The sequence below is a fragment of the Musca domestica genome, unplaced genomic scaffold, assembly GCF_030504385.1.
Source record: "Musca domestica strain aabys unplaced genomic scaffold, Musca_domestica.polishedcontigs.V.1.1 24, whole genome shotgun sequence".
In the NCBI taxonomy this organism is placed as follows: Eukaryota; Metazoa; Arthropoda; class Insecta; order Diptera; family Muscidae; genus Musca; species Musca domestica.
In genome coordinates this window covers 6,268,060-6,289,548 of record NW_026712272.1, presented here as the reverse complement: position 1 = coordinate 6,289,548, position 21,489 = coordinate 6,268,060, and the positions used below count along the sequence as shown (strand labels likewise).

The window sequence follows — 21,489 nt, the reverse complement described above, 5'->3', positions numbered from 1 at the left end:
GCCTTTATTTCTCTTCTATACGTAGAGGAAGGCCCTTCAGCCTCTCTTGCTCTTCTATACGAAGAGGAAGGCTTTTAGGCTCTCTTTCTCCTCTCTGCAAAGAGAAAGGCCTTTCAAGGCGGCTCTCTTCCTCCACTCTGCGAAGAGGAACACCTTCTTAGTTTGGAAGAGGACGGCCTTTCTTTGGCTTTTTCATGTGTGTTTGTAAGTTCCTCTTGACACGCAAATACCCGAATTTTCGTAATTGACTTTTAAATACCCGTTAGACCTTTTTGACACAGTTATCACTTAAGTATCCCACAGATAAAACCGGGTTAACATGAAAATCCGTTAAAGGCTTGTCATTGCCCTAAACCAAAAGAAAGTCTTTCATGTCAATTTAATGAGCAAATTTCTGAGTGGATCCTTAAATTCGTGCTCACCTTTCCAAAAAACAACTGAACTCATTAACCTGCTGGCCCACCTAACCTAAGCAGACAGTCAGCCATTCAGGCAGCCAGCCGGCACCATGGCAAAACGTCCTAGATGAATAATTGCCACAAAATAACCGCCTCACTTCGTCAGACGCTTCCAGCACTCGGCGTCATAGATTACTGCCGCCTCTGAAGGACGATGGCAATTTACTGAAGAGGCCACCAAAACTTAGTTCTCAGTTAAAAGCGTTGTTTATAGTTTTGAAATCTGAATGGTTTAACATAAAACCAAGCGACCGAAGCGACTACCCATCGCACCGCTCACCTTATGCAACTTTATAACTTGACCTTCTCAAGTTGTTTGTTGTAAAATGTTAACAATTTTCTCCAACTTGGTTCATATTTCACCTGACTGAGGCTGAGGAGAGAGGGTGCGGGGTGCGGGTGTTTTTTTTATAGATGCTGAGGTCAGAGGTGTTGCAACGTTAAGCAGACAATTTTCTTTACAAGCCTAAACTATCATCACCAAACTACGTGGTCCCCATCCCTCCCCTAAGGCTTGGCATCAAAGGTTTTATTAACTCACTATGTCCCTTCCCTGCAGCGAGCAGCTTTAGTAAAATTGTAGTGTTTTACTGGTGACATTGTCGCTAGTACTAGTGAAAAAGTATACCACAACCAATGTAATTTCCTATGGACATTTAACATAGGCTTGTCATAGGAGAAGTACCAGTAGACCTTGACTATATTGACTAAGTAGTTCTTTTGGGACTATATGGTGACATTTGAACCAAATAGTCACTAGAAAAAGATTATATCTTTTGAGATTATGTGATGACGTGTATACCAAATAATCACTACATTATATTGGGTTTCCTGAGCTATATGTAGACATTTGAACCAAATAATCACTAGAAAAAGATTAGATCTTTTAAGTTTATATGGTGACGTTTGAACCAAATAATCACTGCATTTTATTGGGTATCCTGAGCTATATGTAGACATTTGAACCAAATAAACACTAGAAGACCATTAGTCCTTTCGAGATCATATGGAGGCATTCGAACCAAATAGTCATTTGAGATTTTTAGGAAAATGCTTGTAATAGAATAAGTATTTAACAACGTTACATTTTTAACGCAGTTATTAAGTAACAAAAACAAAAGTAAAGCACAGTTCAATCTACACACAATATATTTAATTAATCTAAAACAGTCTGCGAATTTTAGGCAAGGTAATAAATTAAGAAATGGATTACATATATAGCTCACTTTTTTCAAGGCTGGCCAAACCTTGTCTTATTTTTAATAAAACTGAATAGTGTTAGAACTAGGATTTTAAAATTATATAGTATAACATAAAAACATTCAGTTAAATTTGTGGTTCTTCATCATTTTCATCTTGTTCCTTTTCTTCGGTGCGCCTGCTTCGTTTGTTGATCTTAAAATACTTTTTCTTTTGGCGTTGGAACGCTGCTCGTAAAGTCTTGTCAGGTAATTTATTAAATGTTGATATAACTTCTGTTTTATAAACTATATTTTAGCATTACTTATTTGAAACAAAAACAAACACGTTTTACCTATTATGGCGGCAAGTACATTACCAAAATCTCGTAGACCTTTTTTCCCGAAAGTTCCGTCAACATTAAAATCCATAATAATATTTCTTCCAAATACTTTATGCAAATTACGTTCAGCGTTACCTGCAATGAGATTTTTCATTTGTCGAGTCTGCAATTGTAAAAATTGTTTTAGTTATGAATTTGTTATTCCCAAAACGCAGATACGTACATATAGATCTGCTTGTGTTGCGAGAATTCGATCAAATTCTCGAAGTTTTTCTTCCGATTCAATTGGAAAAATTGTCATAATATTGTCCACAAATGCGTTCTGAGAAATAACACGATCCAGTAAAACTTTATGCTCCGCCAAAATATCAATAATCGTGTCTAGTTTTCTGGCATTTTCTTGGCAGGAAGAACATTTTGCATTAGCTATCAAAAATATGAACTCAATTTTGTTATACTGTTAAAAATTTAGTGATAATCTTTGGAGATTACCTTGTGGAGCAAAATATTTCATTTTTCCTTTGGAAGGGTTGGCATTTTCGTTCGACATGTTTATGTGCGGGAGTTGTGTACTTAGGAGGTAAAAATTTGTGCTTGATATTTCTCTGGAAAGCAGGAATGTAAAATGGGCACGATTACAAAATCAGAATCAATTGGCAAGCATACAAATTTGAACTGAATGTCTTTAATACAAAATGTCTCTTTTTCCCCTAGAGTCAGATTCGTTTTGAAAATACCAATCTCACAAGAATTCACCGGTTCTTCGTAGAAACTTTCTAATGCCAAAATTCGACTGCCTTCAATATATATTTCGCCCTTTTTCTTTATATTATCAATTTTTATTGGAATGCATGAATTCACCGCGCAAATATTATCTGGTTCTTTGCAGGATATGTAGCAATCATTTACAAAAGCTCCAACGATAACACCTTTTTCATATTTTAACCCATCCTGAATAGTGTTGACAATCATGCAATTTTTTTCCTTTTGAATAATTTGTTGAAAGATATGTGATGGTTTTCGAACATGTTTTTTCAGTGTTTGCAGTTTATTTTCAAATGCATATGCAGAAAACGAAATAAGGGGACCATACTTTTCTGCGCAAGAAGCCAAATGAAGCAGATTATGAACGTTAAAAGAAATGCTGTTCGAACCAAATACAGTTGAGAAGTTCTCGACAAATAATTGAAGCAAATTATTAGCTTGAACAATATTTTGATCCATATGTCGTGCATTGTTAAGAAGTCGATAAGCACAATGTAAAGTTAAAAATTCATAATAAATATCTTCGTGTACATTATTATAAAGAGCAATAATTCCTGTATAAGCAAGGAACTGGTGAAATTCAGTCGCTTTCCAATGACAAAGATCATCTAAAGGCCTGGGTTTTCTTGGGAATTCCCTTGGAATGTATTTTTTAAATTTCACCAATTCAGAAGATATTTTTGAAATATTTTGTTTTGAGGTTTTCTTTTCAGTTTTATTATGCATTATTCTGGTTAGCATTTTTTTGGTGACTCCGAGGTCAATGAGATGCATGCTATCTAAAGGAGTCTGATTTATCATACCAAATCCAATTTCTTCGAGAGGAGTTTTTTCTTCTTTGAACATTTGGGAATGGTGGCATGGATACTTTCGCACAGCAAAGTCCTCATCGGAGATTAGGGAACCACTCTCGCTACTATAAGTCAAGACATTGTTTACCTTCTTCGCAATTTGAGTACACTTGGTGCAGCCATGTGTTGATGTATGTCCAGGAACTCCACAAACGAAAGCTTTTGCTGGTGCGTCACATATTAAGCAACGAAACTTCAATTTTAAATGTTTTTGTTGTATGATAAACTGACCTTTTAGTAGAATCACTTCATCAATGAAGTCTTTCAAATACACATTCACACTACCCGGCTTGGTGTTTCCCAAGTATAATCCAACAACAAACGGTTTTGTTTTCTCCTGAATATTAACGATTCTGCAAAGGATTGGCCACAATTGCACACGAGAGCTTTTGAACAGTGGAATTCCATCGATATTTATATCTAGTTCGACTTCCTCATACTTTTCCAAAATGTGACCAACTTTTCGTAGTTGTGTTTCTATGCCAATATGACAATAAATTCCAGGGGCAACATTTCTCGTTAACATATTTTTTGCTCTGCCCACCAAAGTCTCTCTAGTGAGCGGAACATCTAGACCTTCTTCCTTTAATATTGATAAAAGACTTTCCAAACATTTCTTTGAAGGATTCGTTTCCATGCACCACTTTTTAAGTTTGTCCCGCAACATTAATTTCGGAACTGCAAAATCTTCCATTCCATTTTCCACGAAATCATTTATAAAATCTCCACCGTTTGACACAAATTCACTTTCACTATTTTCTTGTTCACATTGCAAACTTCTGTTTTTATACAATATTTTTTGTTTTTTAATTAATCTTTTATAATTTCTTTTACTCATTTTGTTTATATATTTAATAAATAATCACCTTTTTAACAATAAAACACACAAAACAAATTAATTGCCGATAAAAACGCGTTGTTTCGATGCGATCTACAAAAAAATTACATAAAAATGTGTATATATTCAATATGTTTTAATGACAATAAAAGAAAAGCCAACTGTCGACATTGTCAGTAGAAATACACTACAATCAGTGTCCCAAACCAAACTCTACTCGTAAATTGTTGAAATTTGAACTAGTACAATTGTCTGTAGAAATAAAGTGGTAATATAAGATACATGGTTCTTTGCTCGCAGCAGGGTTGGTACCATCTCACCCTCACACACACACACACACACACACATACGTGAGGTAGTTTGGGGGCGGAATACATTCATATTTCTTCTCGGTAGCCTTCATAGCTCCCAGCTAAGCGAGTGCTTGATATGCTTAGATATTCAGCTTGAGAGTTGGCTGTTTTCGTTGTCCTGATGAGATTGGTGTTGGCTTTGCATTCTTCGTTTTCGTTCTCATCATCATCTTCATTGTTGTTGTTGTTGTTGTTGTACTTGACTTAAGAGAAGTGTTTCATGTTGGCATAGTTTCCATGTAGCACTTATCGTTGTCGTCCTCTCCCCCTTCCAATCTGGAGGGAGGGGAGGGAGAGAGAGGTTACATATTTAACTAAAGGACATTGGTTTTGAAAAAGGAGGAGGTTTTGCTGAAGGAATGAAAGAGAAGAATTAGAGTAGAAATGTAGACTGGAGAAAAATTAGGGATCTTCTTTGTATAGAAAAAGCAGAACTAAGAACATCCTTTCTTCTTCCTATAAAAGAGGAGAGAGAGCCTGAAGGCTCTAGTTCTTCTTTGTATAGGAGAAGGTCTACTTCTTATAGAAGAAGAGAAAGCTTGAAGGCTCTGCTTCTTTTTCGTATAGATGAAGTGAGAGAGCCTGAAAGTTCTGCTTTTCTTCGTGTAGGTGAAGAGAGAGAGAGAGAGAGAGCCTGAAGTCTCGAAAAAGGGAGAGTCTGAAGGCTCTGCTTCTTCTTCGCATAAATGAAGGGAGAGACAGAGACTGCTTCTTTTTTCATATAGAAGAAGAGAGAGAGAGAGGGATAGAGAGTGAAGGATCTGCTTCTCCATCGTATTCAAGAAGACAGAGCCTGAAGGCTATGCTTCTTTTTCGTATGGAAGAAGAGAGAGCCTTAAGGCTCTGCTTCTTCTTCTTTTAGGAGAGGAGAGAGCCTTAAGGCTCTGCTTCCTCTTCGTATAGAAGAAGAGATAGAGCCTTAAGGCTCTGCTTCTTCTTCGTATAGAAGAAGAGAGAGCCTTAAGGCTCTGCTTCTTCTTCGTATAGAAGAAGAGAGAGCCTTAAGGCTCTGCTTCTTCTTCGTATAGAAGAAGAGATAGAGCCTTAAGGCTCTGCTTCTTCTTAGTATAGAAGAAGAGTGAGCCTTAAGGCTCTGTTTCTTCTTAGTATAGAAGAAGAGAAAGCCTTAAGGCTCTGTTTCTTCTTAGTATAGAAGAAGAGTGAGCCTTAAGGCTCTGTTTCTTCTTAGTATAGAAGAAGAGTGAGCCTTAAGGCTCTGTTTCTTCTTAGTATAGAAGAAGAGAGAGCTTTAAGTCTCTGATTCTTCTTAGTATAGAAGAAGAGAGAGCCTTAAGGCTCTGTTTCTTCTTAGTGTAGAAGAAGAGAGAGCGTTAAGTCTCTGCTTCTTCTTCGTATAGAAGAAGAGAAAGCCTTAAGGCTCTGTTTCTTCTTAGTATAGAAGAAGAGTGAGCCTTAAGGCTCTGTTTCTTCTTAGTATAGAAGAAGAGAGAGCTTTAAGTCTCTGATTCTTCTTAGTATAGAAGAAGAGAGAGCCTTAAGGCTCTGTTTCTTCTTAGTGTAGTAGAAGAGAGAGCTTTAAGTCTCTGATTCTTCTTAGTATAGAAGAAAAGAGAGCTTTAAGTCTCTGATTCTTCTTAGTATAGAAGAAGAGAGAGCCTTAAGGCTCTGTTTCTTCTTAGTGTAGAAGAAGAGAGAGCGTTAAGTCTCTGCTTCTTCTTCGTATAGAAGAAGAGAAAACCTTAAGGCTCTGTTTCTTCTTAGTATAGAAGAAGAGTGAGCCTTAAGGCTCTGTTTCTTCTTAGTATAGAAGAAGAGAGAGCTTTAAGTCTCTGATTCTTCTTAGTATAGAAGAAGAGAGAGCCTTAAGGCTCTGTTTCTTCTTAGTGTAGTAGAAGAGAGAGCTTTAAGTCTCTGATTCTTCTTAGTATAGAAGAAGAGAGAGCCTTAAGGCTCTGTTTCTTCTTAGTGTAGAAGAAGAGAGAGCCTTAAGGCTCTGCTTCTCCTTCGTGTAGAAGAAGATACAGTCTTAAGGCTCTGCTTCTCCTTCGTATAGAGGAAGAGACAGCCTTAAGGCTCTGCTTCTCCTTCGTATAGAAGAAGGTACAGCATTAAGGCTCTGCTTCTCCTTCGTATAGAAGAAGATACAGCCTTAAGGCTCTGCTTCTCCTTCGTATAGAAGAAGAGACAGCCTTAAGGCTCTGCTTCTCCTTCGTATAGAAGAGACAGCCTTAAGGCTCTGCTTCTTCTTCTGCGTATAGAAGAAAAGAGAGCCTTAAGGCTCTGCTTCTGCTTCGTCGTATAGAAGAAGAGAGAGAGCCTTAAGGCTCTGCGTCTTCTTCGTATAGAAGAAGAGAGAGAGAGCCTTAAGGCTCTGCTTCTTCTTCGTATAGAAGAAGAGAGAGAGAGCCTTAAGGCTCTTTTTCTTCTTCGTATAGAAGAAGAGAGAGCCTTAAGGCTCCGATTCTTTCAAGAAGCTTTTGGATTTTTTCCAACTAAGCCAAATCTTGTCTCCCTTTTCCCTTTTCATGGCCCAGTGTTTTCTTTTTCCTCATTGTTTTGAGGACAACAGACATTTGTTGCTTTTGTTTATTCAGTTTATCTCAGGTTTAAGCTTTACAGTTTAGATGTTTCCCCATTCGAAATGAAAATGTGAAAAATAATATGCAGTTGTTGTTATTTAACAACAGACATCATTTGTTGTTCTTGTTTTTGTTTCAGTGCTCATTTGGAACAAAAGAATTTTTCCTACAAAAAATTCAGTTCGCCTTTGTCGGATTTTAATGAATGCATTTTGTTGCTTCTAATGACATTCATGCAGTATTCAAAGTTTCGTGTTTTGGTCTTTGCATCAAAGATGCCGACATCAACAGATGTCGTTGGTGAATTTCTAAAACAAATGTCCTGCTTAATGAAAATTTTGTGTTAGTTGTTTTATATTTTCGAAAAAAATGTATTCAAAATCTTCAAACAGATGCAGCGGCAATGATAATTTTGAGATGCAACAGGAAATTTTGTAATGGTTTGGGGAGTATTTGCTGGAGAAATCTTAGATGAAGATGCTGAAGACATCAAAGTAGGAAACCCATTTAAAAGTTACTTTTCAGCAACAGCTAGCGATTTTAGATAGGACTACATTGAAAGGTAACTACTTTGCCTTTGATGCGGTTTTCAGAGCTTCATATTGCATTTAAATCTTGTTTATTGAGGGTATAGGGGTATGCTAGAATTTATCATTTCTCCAAAAAAAAAAGAGCTGAGAGAATAAGTTCTTTAAGGCCTTTCTCAGAAGAAATGAGAATGTGAGGCATCTTCTTCGTATTTAGAAGAAGATTTCGAAATGCATTATTTTAAAATACGGACGGATTTTCCTTGTATTGGTTCCCTCGTAGTGTGTACCCTCTGCAATTTAATCTCACGTCATTTCGAACAACAAGGAAACAATTAATTTGAATTTCGTTGTGAAACTATCAACTACACACATTCCCTTACAAACACATATGCCCATACTCACACACACACCCATAAATGAGAGGTCGCAAACATGTCAAAGTTATGGCCATGGCAAAAGGTCTTCCAATAAAGATTTCCATTTTGTTAGGTAACAAAAGCCTCAATTTATGGGGGGTAAATGTTCACCTAGATTCTAATGAGTGGGAGGACATAAATTCAAAGTCTTATGAAGGAGCGTACGGTTTTAGGGACGGGATGGGGTTCCAGCTCTACTTCGAGAAGATTTGAAACAAATCTGTGATAAGTCTTTAAGCTCTTCTATGAGAAGACCTTTGGGACTTCCATGAGAAGACTTTTGGGACATATATGAGAAGACCTTTGGGTCTTCCATGAGAAGACCTCAGGCTCTTCTATGAAGAAGACCATAGGCTTTTAGGTCGTCTATGAGAAGATTTTTGGATGTTCTGTGAGAAGATCTTTGGGTCTCCTATGAGAATACCCTTGGGCTTCTATGTAGAAGACCTTCAGTTCCTCTATGAAGAAGATCTCAGGCTATGGGTCTTCTATGTATAAGACCTCCAGGTCTTCTATGTAGAAGACCTCCAAGTTTTTTATGAAGAAGACCTCCAGCTCTTCTAGGGAGAAGAAGACCTCCGGCTCTTCTATGGAGAAGAAGACCTTCGGCTCTTATATGGAGAAGATCTCCGGCTCTTCTATGGAGAAGAAAACCTCCGGCTTTTCTATGGAGAAGAAGACTTCCGGCTCTTCTATGGAGAAGAAGACTTCCGGCACTTCTATGGAGAAGAAGACCTCCGGCTCTTCTATGGAGAGGAAGACCTCCAGCTCTTCTATGGAGAAGAAGAAGACCTCCAGCTCTTCTATGGAGAAGAAGAAGACCTCCAGCTCTTCTATGGAGAAAAAGAAGACCTCCAGCTCTTCTATGGAGAAGAAGAAGACATCCAGCTCTTCTATGGAGAAGAAGAAGACCTCCAGCTCTTCTATGGAGAAGAAGAAGACCTCCAGCTCTTCTATGGAGAAGAAGAAGACCTCCAGCTCTTCTATGGAGAAGAAGAAGACCTCCAGCTCTTCTGTGAAGAAGAAGAAGACCTCCAGCTCTTCTATGAAAAGAAAACCTCCAGCTCTCCTATGAAAAGAAAACCTCCAGCTCTTCTATGAAAAGAAAACCTCCAGCTCTTCTATGAGAAAAAGACCTCCAGCTCTTCTATGAAGAAGGTTTCAGCCTCTTTAAGCTCTTCTATGAAGAAGACTTCCTCGAGCTTTTCTGTAAAGAAGGCCTTAAGGCCCTTCTATGAAGACCTTAAGGATCTTCTATGAAGAAGACCTTAAGGCTCTTCCATGAAGAAGACCTTAAGGCTCTTTTATGAAGAAGACCTTAAGGCTCTTCTATGAAGATCTTAAGGCTCTTCTATAAAGAAGACCCTTAGGGTCATTTATGAACACCTTAAGGCTCTTCTTTGAAGAAGACCTTAAGGATCTCCCTTAATTTGTGAACGGTTACTATTTTGTTTCAAATTACAAAATATTTATATTTATTTATGCAGTAACTTAACCTGTTAAATGTCCTCTATCATCCCACAACTTAATTGTATGCATACAATTATGCACAAGTCCTTGAAATGCAATTTTCATTTTTATTTGGCTGCCTCCTTGTGTGTGTGTGTGTGTTTGTGTATTTCAATACGTTTGTATGGAGATGTGTTACTCTTATGAATATGTATTTACAATTTTCAATTAAGTCAGCGTTTCCAATATTCGATGATTGAGTGGCTGAATGCCTATTCAGGAAAACAAACAGCACTGTATGGATGGATGCAAGGAGGATGTAGGTAAAGGGCTCGAGTGGCAAACAGTTGGAATATATTGACCTACATGTTTGCAAATGAATGAAGAGGCAGGCAAGCATTTTTCAATTTTTGCTCTGCGTGTAAGTAACACAAAAGAGAAGGTGAAATTATATTTTTCTTTCGTTTTTTTTTTTCAATTTGTCGAATAATTTTCCAGAATAACACGTCAAGGTCATTTACTATGGCCGGAATTTAGTCGAATGTTAAAGGAATTTGCTTTGAAAAAAATATAGAAGTAGTGCTTAATTCCACCTGGAGAAAATGTTCTACGCATTTACTGTTAGGGTGGACTTTGAAAAATATTCTTTAAAAAATCCGCATTTACTCTTAGGGTGGACTTTGAAAAATATTCTTTAAAAAATCCACGTTTATTGTTAGGGTGGTCCTTAAAATATATTCTTTAAAAAATCCACGTTTATTGTTAGGGTGGTCCTTAAAATATATTCTTTAAAAAATCCACGTTTATTGGTAGGGTGGTCCTTTAAAAATATTCTTTAAAAATCCAGGCTTACTGTTAGGGTGGTCCTTGAAGAATATTCTTTAAAAAATCCACGTTTATTGTTAGGGTGGTCCTTAAAATATATTCTTTAAAAAATTCACGTTTATTGTTAGGATGGTCCTTGAAAAATATTCTTTAAAAAATCCACGTTTATTGTTAGGGTTGTCCTTAAAAAATACTCTTTAAAAATCCACGTTTATGGTTAGGGTGGTCCTTGAAAAATATTCTTTAAAGAATCCAAGTTTATTGTTAGGGTGGGTCTTGAAAAATATTCTTTAAAAAAACCACGTTTATTGTTAGGGTTGTCCTTAAAAAATACTCTTTAAAAATCCACGTTTATGGTTAGGGTGGTCCTTGAAAAATATTCTTTAAAGAATCCAAGTTTATTGTTAGGGTGGGTCTTGAAAAATATTCTTTAAAAAAACCACGTTTATTGTTAGGGTTGTCCTTAAAAAATACTCTTTAAAAATCCACGTTTATGGTTAGGGTGGTCCTTGAAAAATATTCTTTAAAGAATCCAAGTTTATTGTTAGGGTGGGTCTTGAAAAATATTCTTTAAAAAAATAAGAGTTTATTGTTAGGGTGATCCTTGAAAAATATTCTTTAAAAAATTCAAGTCTATTGTTAGGATGGTCCTTGAAAAATATTCTTTAAAAAATCCAGGTTTATTGTTAGGGTGGTCCTTGAAAAATATTCTTTAAAAAATCCAGGTTTATTGTTAGGGTGGTCCTTGAAAAATATTCTTTAAAAAATCCACGTTTATTGTTAGGGTGGTCCTTGAAAAATATTCTTTAAAAAATCTAAGTTTATTGTTAGGGTGGTCCTTGAAAAATATTCTTTAAAAAATCTAAGTTTATTGTTAGGGTGGTCCTTAAAATATATTCGTTAAAAAATCCAAGTTTATTGTTAGGGTGGTCCTTGAAAAATATTCTTTAAAAAATCCACGTTTATTGTTAGGGTGGTCCTTGCAAAATACTCTTTAAAAATCCACGTTTATTGTTAGGGTGTTCATTGAAAAATATTCTTCAAGAAATCCAGGTTTATTGTTAGGGTGGTGCTTGAAAGATATTCTTTAAAAAATCCACGTTTATTGTTAGGATGGCCCTTGAAAAATATTCTTTAAAAATCCAGGTTTAATGCTAGGGTGGTCCTTGAACAAATATATTTTTTAAAAAATCCAAGTTTATTGTTAGGGTGGTCCTTGAAAAATATTCTTTAAAAAATTTACATTTATTGTTAGGGTGGTCCTTGAAAAATATTCTTTAAAAATCCACATTTATTGTTAGGGAGGTCCTTGAAAAATATTCTTTAAAAAATCCACGTTTATTGTTATGGGAGGTCCTTTGAAAGAATTTTTAAAAAAATCCACGTTTATTGTTAGGGTGGTCCTTTAAAAATATTCTTTAAAAAATCCACGTTTATTGTTATTGGAGGTCCTTGAAAATTATTCTTTAAAGAATCCACGTTTTTTGTTATTGGAGGTCCTTGGAAAATATTCTTTAAAAAAATAAGAGTTTATTGTTAGGGTGGTCCTTGAAAAATATTTTTAAAAAAAATCCACGTTTATTTTTAGGGTGGTCCGTGAAAGATATTATTTAAAAAATCCACGTTTATTGAAAGGGTGGTCCTTGAAAAATATTCTTTAAAATATCCACGTTTATTGTTAGGGTGGTCCATGAAAAATATTCTTTAAAAAATCCACGTTTATTGTTAGGGTGGTCCATGAAAAATATTCTTTAAAAAATCCACGTTTATTGTTAGGGTGGTCCATGAAAAATATTCTTTAAAAAATCCACGTTTATTGTTAGGGTGGTCATTGAAAAATATTCTTTAAAAAATCCACGTTTATTGTTAGGGTGGTCATTGAAAAATATTCTTTAAAAAATCCACGTTTATTGAAAGGGTGGTCGTTGAAAAATGTTCTTTAAAAAATCCACGTTTATTGTTAGGGTGGTCCTTGAAAACTATTCTATAAAAAATCCATGTTTATTGTTAGGGAGGTCCTTGGAAAATATTCTTTAAAAAATCCACGTTTATTGTTAGGGTGGTCCTTGAAAAATATTTTATTAAAAAATCCACGTTTATTTTTAGATATTCTATTGAAAGATATTCTTTAAAAAATCCACGTTTATTGTTAGGGTGGTCATTGAAAAATATTTTTTAAAAAAAATCCACGTTTATTGTTATTGGAGGTCCTTGAAAGATATTCTTTAAAAAATCCACGTTTATTGTTAGGATGGCCCTTGAAAAATATTCTTTAAAAATCCAGGTTTAATGCTAGGGTGGTCCTTGAACAAATATATTTTTTAAAAAATCCAAGTTTATTGTTAGGGTGGTCCTTGAAAAATATTCTTTAAAAAATTTACATTTATTGTTAGGGTGGTCCTTGAAAAATATTCTTTAAAAATCCACATTTATTGTTAGGGAGGTCCTTGAAAAATATTCTTTAAAAAATCCACGTTTATTGTTATGGGAGGTCCTTTGAAAAAATTTTTAAAAAAATCCACGTTTATTGTTAGGGTGGTCCTTTAAAAATATTCTTTAAAAAATCCACGTTTATTGTTATTGGAGGTCCTTGAAAATTATTCTTTAAAGAATCCACGTTTTTTGTTATTGGAGGTCCTTGGAAAATATTCTTTAAAAAAATAAGAGTTTATTGTTAGGGTGGTCCTTGAAAAATATTTTTTAAAAAAATCCACGTTTATTTTTAGGGTGGTCCGTGAAAGATATTATTTAAAAAATCCACGTTTATTGAAAGGGTGGTCCTTGAAAAATATTCTTTAAAATATCCACGTTTATTGTTAGGGTGGTCCATGAAAAATATTCTTTAAAAAATCCACGTTTATTGTTAGGGTGGTCCATGAAAAATATTCTTTAAAAAATCCACGTTTATTGTTAGGGTGGTCCATGAAAAATATTCTTTAAAAAATCCACGTTTATTGTTAGGGTGGTCATTGAAAAATATTCTTTAAAAAATCCACGTTTATTGTTAGGGTGGTCATTGAAAAATATTCTTTAAAAAATCCACGTTTATTGAAAGGGTGGTCCTTGAAAAATGTTCTTTAAAAAATCCACGTTTATTGTTAGGGTGGTCCATGAAAAATATTCTTTAAAAAATCCACGTTTATTGTTAGGGTGGTCATTGAAAAATATTCTTTAAAAAATCCACGTTTATTGTTAGGGTGGTCATTGAAAAATATTCTTTAAAAAATCCACGTTTATTGAAAGGGTGGTCCTTGAAAAATGTTCTTTAAAAAATCCACGTTTATTGTTAGGGTGGTCCTTGAAAACTATTCTATAAAAAATCCATGTTTATTGTTAGGGAGGTCCTTGGAAAATATTCTTTAAAAAATCCACGTTTATTGTTAGGGTGATCCTTGAAAAATATTTTATTAAAAAATCCACGTTTATTTTTAGGGTGGTCCTTGAAAGATATTCTTTAAAAAATCCACGTTTATTGTTAGGGTGGTCATTGAAAAATATTTTTTAAAAAAAATCCACGTTTATTGTTATTGGAGGTCCTTTGAAAATATTCTTTAAAAAATCCATGTTTATTGTTAGGGTGGTCCTTGAAAAATATTCTTAAAAAAATCCACGTTTATTGTAAGAGTGGACCTTCCAATATATTTTTAAAAAATCCGCGTTTATTGTTAGGGGGGTCCTTGAGAAAATATCCTTTAAAAATCCACGTTTATTGTTAGGGTGGTCCTAATATTCTTTAAAAGAATCCACGTTTATTGTTAGGGGGGTCCTTGAGAAAATATCCTTTAAAAAATCCACGTTTATTGTTAGGGTGGTCCTAATATTCTTTAAAAGAATCCACGTTTATTGTTAAGGTAGTCCTTGAAAAATATTCTTTTAAAAATCCACGTTTTTTTGTTATGGGAGGTCCTTCGAAAATATTCTTTAAAAAATCCACGTTTATTGTTAGGGTGGTCCTTGAAAAATATTATATATAATACCTCTAAATTCAATTCCCCCATAATATTCAATTTCAACCTTAACCCACCTGGAAATATTTACAATGTTGCCAATTTGAAAATTTTCAAAATTTCAAAACTTTATTACCATATTCAGTTGTGTGCTTACAAATGAGGATGAATATCCACAATTTCCCCATCCAATGCAAACCATATCCAACCCCTTTCAATATTTTACTTTCACATCCAAAATTCACAAAATGTACCTCCCACCCCCAAACACACACACCCACAAGTCGACCTATAACAAATTGCCAATGAACTACTAAAAATTTGCAAGGTAAGGCCATTTGTATTTAATCGGAAAAGGTTGCAAATTCTAGTTTAAGGATAATATTGTTACCTCAAATACAAGCGCACAAACAGCCGCACACAGAGGAACATGGGATCTCATAGTGAAACCCAGGCCTCAACTCTCATGTGAGTTGTCCATATGTATGTTCCTGTGTGTGTGTGGATGTGGGTTCAGCATATTTGTATTCCTTATTTAAATGATTGCTTATGCCAAAATATGTAATGGTTTTGACTCGAAACGAAAACCGATATTTCGATATTTGTTCGGGTATGTGGACGTGGATTTGTGTGGGTTTGTAAATGTGTTTCAGCCAAACTGGATATGGATTTATGTTGACCCACTACGAGTGTTACCTGTAGCCGAAAAAATGTTGTTGTTGTTGTTGTGTATGTTCTTCATTATTTGCCAACTGCTGTTGTTGCTACAGACAAGGGAAATTTGTGAATTTTCCAGTTTGCGGGTCTGTGCATGGTACGTGTGTGTTTGCATGACATGATTGTATGTATCGGTGGGTGTGTGTGTGTGTGTCGAGTATGTTTAAGGCTCATTTATTATTGTTTGGTTTGAATTGCATGCAATTTAACATGACTATACCACCACCACTACCAATACCACTCAGTCAGCTCAGCCAGCCAGTGACTGACACAAAATTTCCATTTCCAACCAAATTGGGAACTATTTAAATATTCGTCGAGTCAAGTCGAGTGTAGTCGACAGCAAATAATTTGGTACACATAATGGTACAATGGGACGTAATGACATAGAGGGCAAGATTTTTTTTATTGGAGACAGAGAGATCTTCTACGAGAAGAGCTGTAGGTATTTTCTCAGACTAGCTGGAGGTCTTCTTCTTATAAAAGAGCTGGAGTTCTTCTTCTTTTAATAGAAGAGCTGGAGGTCTTCTTCTAATAGAAGAGCTGGATGTCTTCTTCTTTTAATAGAAGAGCTGGAGGTCTTCTTCTTTTAATAGAAGAGCTGGAGGTCTTCTTCTTCTAATAGAAGAGCTGGAGGTCTTCTTCTTCTAATAGAAGAGCTGAGAGGTCTTCTTCTCATCGAAGAGCTGAGAGGTCTTCTTCTCATCGAAGAGCTGAGAGGTCTTCTTCTCATCGAAGAGCTGAGAGGTCTTCTTCTCATCGAAGAGCTGAGAGGTCTTCTTCTCATCGAAGAGCTGAGAGGTCTTCTTCTCATCGAAGGGCTGAGAGGTCTTCTTCTCATCGAAGGGCTGAGAGGTCTTCTTCTCATCGAAGAGCTGAGAGGTCTTCTTCTAATCGAAGAGCTGAGAGGTCTTCTTCTCATAGAAGAGCTGGAGGTCTTCTTCTTCTTCATAGAAGAGCTGGAGGTCTTCTTCTTCGTCATAGAAGAGCTGGAGGTCTTCTTCTTCTTCATAGAAGAGCTGGAGGTCTTCTTCTTCTTCATAGAAGAGCTGGAAGTCTTCTTCTTCTTCATAGAAGAGCTGGAGGTCTTCTTCTTCATAAAAGAGCTGGAGGTCTTCTTCTTCTTCATAGAAGAGCTGGAGGTCTTCTTCTTCTTCATAGAAGAGCTGGAGGTCTTCTTCTTCTTCATAGAAGAGCTGGAGGTCTTCTTCTTCTTCATAGAAGAGCTGGAGGTCTTCTTCTTCATAGAAGAGCTGGAGGTCTTCTTCTTCATAGAAGAGCTGGAGGTCTTCTTCTCATAAAAAAGCTGGAGGTCTTTTTCTCATAGAAGAGCTGGAGCTGGAGATCTTCTCTTAGAAGAGCTGGAGTTCTTCTCCAAGAAGAGATGGAGTTCTTCTCCAAGAAGCGCTGGGAGGTCTTCTTCAAAGAAGAGCTGAAGGTCTTCTTCATAGAAGAGCTAGGAGGTCTTCTTCATAGAAGAGCTGGGAGGTCTTCTTCATAGAAGAGCTGGGAGGTCTTCTTCATAGAAGAGCTGGGAGGTTTTCTTCATAGAAGAGCTGGAGGTCTTCTTCTCATAAAAAAGCTGGAGGTCTTCTTCTCCTAGAAGAGTTGGAGGTCTTCTCTTAGAAGATCTATAGGTCTTCTCCTAGACGATCTATAGGACTTCGTCCAGAAGATCTAGAGGTATTCTCCTGGAAGATCTAGAGGTCTTCTCCTAGAAGATCTATAGGACTTCTCCTAGAAGAGCTGGAGGTCTTCTATGGTGAACAGAAAAGCTTGAGGTCTTCCTTGGTCAACAGAAGAGCTTGAGGTCGTTTATCGTCAATAGAAGAGTTTAAGGTGGTCTTCTATGGGCAATAGAAGAGCTTGAGGTGGTCTTCTTTGGTCAATAGAAGAGCTTGAGGTGGTCTTCTTTGGTCAATAGAAGAGCTTGAGGTGGTCTTCTTTGGTCAATAGAAGAGCTTGAGGTCTTCTATGGGCAATAGGAGACCTGAAGTGGTCAAGAGGAGACCTTAAAGTTTTTGGGAGGCTATAGGCAATAAGTGAAGTTGAGGTCTTCTCACAAAAAATCAGCAGATATTGTCATGGAAGATTAGCTGTGGATCTTCTAACGAAAGATCTGTTTCTTATAGAAGACCAACAGACCTGTGCCTCATATATTTCATAGAAATCCCATACGAGCCACTATCCGCATTATTCGTAGATTTTTAGGCCATTTCTCGTTTATAAATTAAGTTAATCCACAGGATTCTTATTGGCGAACACCAACAACAATCCAAACAGTCGGAATTGGTGATACGTTTTTGCTGCTGCCATTGGTAATGTTGTTGCTGTTAGTGCAGCTGCACATAGCCCAAAGACAGCGGGCCAATTGGCTGGATGCCACAATTTAAAATGCAACGACGACGGCGACGATGGTGAGAGTCGTAAAAACAGCAGCCCAAATATCAGCTATAATCCACAGTGGCCCATAAAGAAGTACTTCGAAAAGAGACAACTCCAAGAAAAAAGCAGTGAGCAGATTATAAGAAAGCAGAAACTCTTTATCCTTGCTCCCCCACCCATGAAATTTGGAGATTGCCTACTTTTTAGACTTGCGAATCTGTTCGAAAGTATCCTGCCACACTGCAACTGCTTACCACAGTGCTCAACATCAATTTGGTATTTCGGCTGATGGCGGCTTAGCTCATTGTTGTTGGTGGTGGCGCTGGTATAGCAGAAAATGGTGGCAATGACAACCAGCGGCGGCAACATCAGCTTGAGTTGATGTTAATTGCTTGCCATTTTTAAAATGGCAACATGTGGCCATATTCATTTGTTTGATAAGTTTTTCCTTGTTTTTGTTCTTTTTGGCGTTTTTTGTTGTTGTTGGGTTCAGTTTCCAGCGAATCCCAATAATAAATCGCATTTTCGGTAATATATTAAGTAGTTGTTGATGAGGTCGGCGATGATGAAACAAAGTAATAAATATTTAAAATTGTATTCAAACTAAAGTTCCTCTGCTAGGACCTAGGACCTCAAGGTCCTCTATGGACCAGAGAAGACCTCAAGCTCTTCTATGGACCAGAGAAGACCTCAAGCTCTTCTATGGACCAGAGAAGACCTCAAGCTCTTCTATGGACCAGAGAAGACCTCAAGCTCTTCTATGGACCAGAGAAGACCTCAAGCTCTTCTATGGACTATAGAAGACCTCAAGCTCTTCTATGGACCAGAGAAGACCCCAAGCTCTTCTATGGACCAGAGAAGACCTCAAGCTCTTCTATGGGCCAGAGAAGACCTCAAGCTCTTCTATGGGCCAGAGAAGACCTCAAGCTCTACTATGGACCAGAGAAGACCTCAAGCTCTTCTATGGACCAGAGAAGACCTCAAGCTCTTCTATGGACCAGAGAAGACCTCAAGCTCTTCTATGGACAATAGAAGACCTCCAGGTCTTCTATGGACAATAGAAGACCTCCAGGTCTCAAGCTCTTCTATAGACAATAGAAGACCTCAAGCTCTTCTATGGAATAAAGAAGACCTCAAGCTCTTCTACGGAATAAAGAAGACCTCAAGCTCTTCTATGGAATAAAGAAGACCTCAAGCTCTTCTATGGAATAAAGAAGACCTCAAGCTCTTCTATGGAATATAGAAGACCTTAAGGTCTCCTAATGACTATAGAAGACCTCAAGCTCTTCTATGGACTATAGAAGACCTCAAGCTCTTCTATGGACTATAGAAGACCTCAAGCTCTTCTATGGACTATAGAAGATCTCAAGCTCTTCTATGGACTATAGAAGACCTCAAGCTCTTCTATGGACCATAGAAGGCCTCAAGCTCTTCTATGGACCATAGAAGGCCTCAAGCTCTTTTATGGACTATGGAAGACCTCAAGCTCTTCTATGGACTATGGAAGACCTCAGGCTCTTCTATGGACTATGGAAGACCTCAGGCTCTTCTATGGACCATAGAAGATCTCAGGCTCTTCTATGGACTATGGAAGACCTCAAGATCTTCTATGGACTATAGAAGACTTCAAGCTCTTCTATGGACTATAGAAGACCTCAAGATCTTCTATGGACTATAGAAGACCTAAAGCTCTTATATGGACTGTAGAAGACCTCAAGGATCTCTATAGACTATAGAAGACCTCAAAGTCTCCTGTTGACTAAAAAAGGCCTCAAGATCTCCTATTGACTATGGAAGACCTTAAGGTCTCCTATTGACTATGTGAATGTCTTTATTGGTCTGTAAAAAACCTCACGATACACATTCATCAAACATCCTTTAATCTCTCTCCAAGGATAAGTTATTTGCATTTCCCCAAAGTAAATGTTAATTTCGTTACTCGTTACTGTTTTACAACTTCGCTCCTTGTTTTTTCCTCCAATTCTTAACAAAATTAATTTCCATTATCCTTGCAAAGAATAGACTTACCTTGCAATACAATTGTCCTGAAAAGAGAACAAGACAAAGAGATAAATAAACATAAATAAATATTTAAATATAAAATTATCATTGTTTGTATATTTTTGTAGCCGTTGTTCGTGTTTTTGTGCACGCTGGCAAAAAAGGATGCAATATCCTTTTGCAGAAGTTGTTGAAAAGTCATTGCTAAAGTGCGGGTTCTTGAAGGCGAAAGGAGAGAAAAGAAAAGGTGTTTTTCGGTTTTTTTGGATGCTGCTGTTTCTGTTGCTGTCTGTTTTTCTTGGGCATTGATGGAATTTCATTTATTTGCATCGCTCAAAAATTGACTGATGTCAGGAGACAAGGAAATGGAGTGACATGGAGGTATGGTAACTGTGGAAGGCAGGGCCGTGAGTTTGGGAGGGGAGTTTTGAGGTTAACCCTAAGAAAAAAAATTTACCACCCTAGAGAAAAGGATATCCTTCCATATTCCTGGAAGATCCTTTCCAAGGACCTGCTTCAATGGAAGGCTTCTCAGTGAGTCATTTTTGGCTCCACCAATGCTGAAAATACTGAAAATCTTTGAAAGTGACATGAAATCCAATTGGAAATACAATAGCTTGAAATTCAAAGTAGCCACGTGAAAATAAATGAAGCTGTGCGAAGCCAGCTGAGCCATGTGACGTTTGGATGGATGTCTGCAAGAAGTCAAGGATAAGTGTTAAGACATTTGGAAAAAAGAAGAAACAGTTGTTCGTCGTGGCGTGGAAATAACAATTGCTGGGTCAACAAGAACACCAACAACAACAATGAGAACAAGAAGCCTTCCAGGTAAGTGCACATGAAAATGAACGAATCAAAGTGACACAAAGAAATGCCACTCAGCAAAAGGACACTCCTCTGCCATACATCCAATATCCCTCCCCTCCTGCTCTCTGTAAACGAATAAAAAATGGAGACAAAAGAATCCTCCAAATGGGAAAGAAAGAAAGAAAAAAAAAAAAAAACTGGGAATTATGCAAAATGCCGGAAATGTGAATACAGCAATTGGTTTTTCATGGCGAACACCAGCACCAACATCAGCACCAATACAGGCACAACATTGAAATTCATTTGCATTTAAAGCAATTTGTTCCAATTCGCGAAACATCCTTTCTTGTATCCTTTTTCTTCTACTTCTTCATGGCTGAACGGCATAGATGTTGGATCGACAATGCCACACGATTGCATAAAACTATATTTGGGAGGATGTTCGGAAGAGGGTGAGAGGCCAGGATAGGAGGAAGAAGAGGAAGGAAATTTAGTATTAAAGTGCCTGGGTGTTGGTGTTAAGCCATGTGGACCATAGGTCAACAGATGACGCCGCTTTAGCTGTCTCGAATGCTTTGCGACAAATAATGTAAGGAGACATCCGAATTTTTTTTCTTAAAATTATTCCGCTGAAGCGTTAGTGATTTACTCGTTTATGTCACTCCTTCAAGTAACGGAATAGGGGGAATAAGTGAAATTTTAGATATTTCCAAAAAAAAAAACATAAAAGGGGTTATATTTAGCAGTAGCGGAATCACGAGGGGCGTATGGGGAAAAATTGTATTCATAGGAATTTTAAGAAGTTTAGGATGAGATTTAAAAAGTTCAGAGTTAAAGAATATCAGTCGGTTTTGTCCTCAACTAATGTTCGATTATTTAAATATATATTGACTTCTGTTATAATTATTTAAATTGTTGGCCTCTGTGAAGTAGGTTCTGAGGGAATGAGCCAATTTTGTCCATTTCGACTCCAAATGTCTTGAAACAAAAAAAAAAAAAAAAAAAAAAAAAAACCTAGGGTTTAAAACCAATCAAATGATAGATGCTCTCTCTCTCACCTGACCTCTGATAGGTCTTATATCGTC

The 21,489-nt window shown here is 36.7% G+C and overlaps 2 protein-coding genes across 6 annotated transcripts in view; both read right to left on the bottom strand.

Annotated features, from left to right (window-relative positions):
- Positions 1–21,489, bottom strand: part of LOC101891983 (toll-like receptor 5) — a 227,161-nt gene that overhangs the window by 40,075 nt on the left and 165,597 nt on the right. The window contains exon 3 of the mRNA XM_005181935.4: positions 19,625–19,641. The gene's annotated coding sequence lies outside the window, so the exon portion shown is untranslated. The remainder of the gene's footprint in view (positions 1–19,624; positions 19,642–21,489) is intronic.
- Positions 1,668–4,733, bottom strand: LOC131802748 (uncharacterized). Of its 5 annotated transcripts, XM_059123224.1 has the most exons (5): positions 4,463–4,733; positions 2,473–2,585; positions 2,204–2,406; positions 1,993–2,143; positions 1,668–1,933 (listed from the first exon to the last, which is right to left on the bottom strand). In XM_059123224.1, the coding sequence occupies exons 2-5, from the start codon at positions 2,528–2,530 to the stop codon at positions 1,785–1,787; spliced, it is 561 nt and encodes a 186-aa protein (XP_058979207.1). In that variant the 5' UTR covers positions 2,531–2,585; positions 4,463–4,733; the 3' UTR covers positions 1,668–1,784. The 5 variants fall into 5 exon arrangements, 2 of the variants coding, with proteins under 2 accessions (XP_058979207.1, XP_058979206.1); XM_059123223.1 differs by having other exon boundaries at positions 2,473–4,733; XR_009342361.1 differs by having other exon boundaries at positions 1,993–4,733.

Excerpts from the sequence above, each read along its gene's own strand:
- LOC131802748 (XM_059123223.1), bottom strand. The coding sequence starts at position 2,530 with ATGTCGAACGAAAATGCCAACCCTTCCAAAGGAAAAATGAAATATTTT. Across the intron at positions 2,407-2,472 it reads GAAATATTTTGCTCCACAAG|CTAATGCAAAATGTTCTTCC; the intron begins GTAATCTCCAAA and ends TATTTTTGATAG. Across the intron at positions 2,144-2,203 it reads CAACACAAGCAGATCTATAT|ACTCGACAAATGAAAAATCT; the intron begins GTACGTATCTGC and ends TTACAATTGCAG.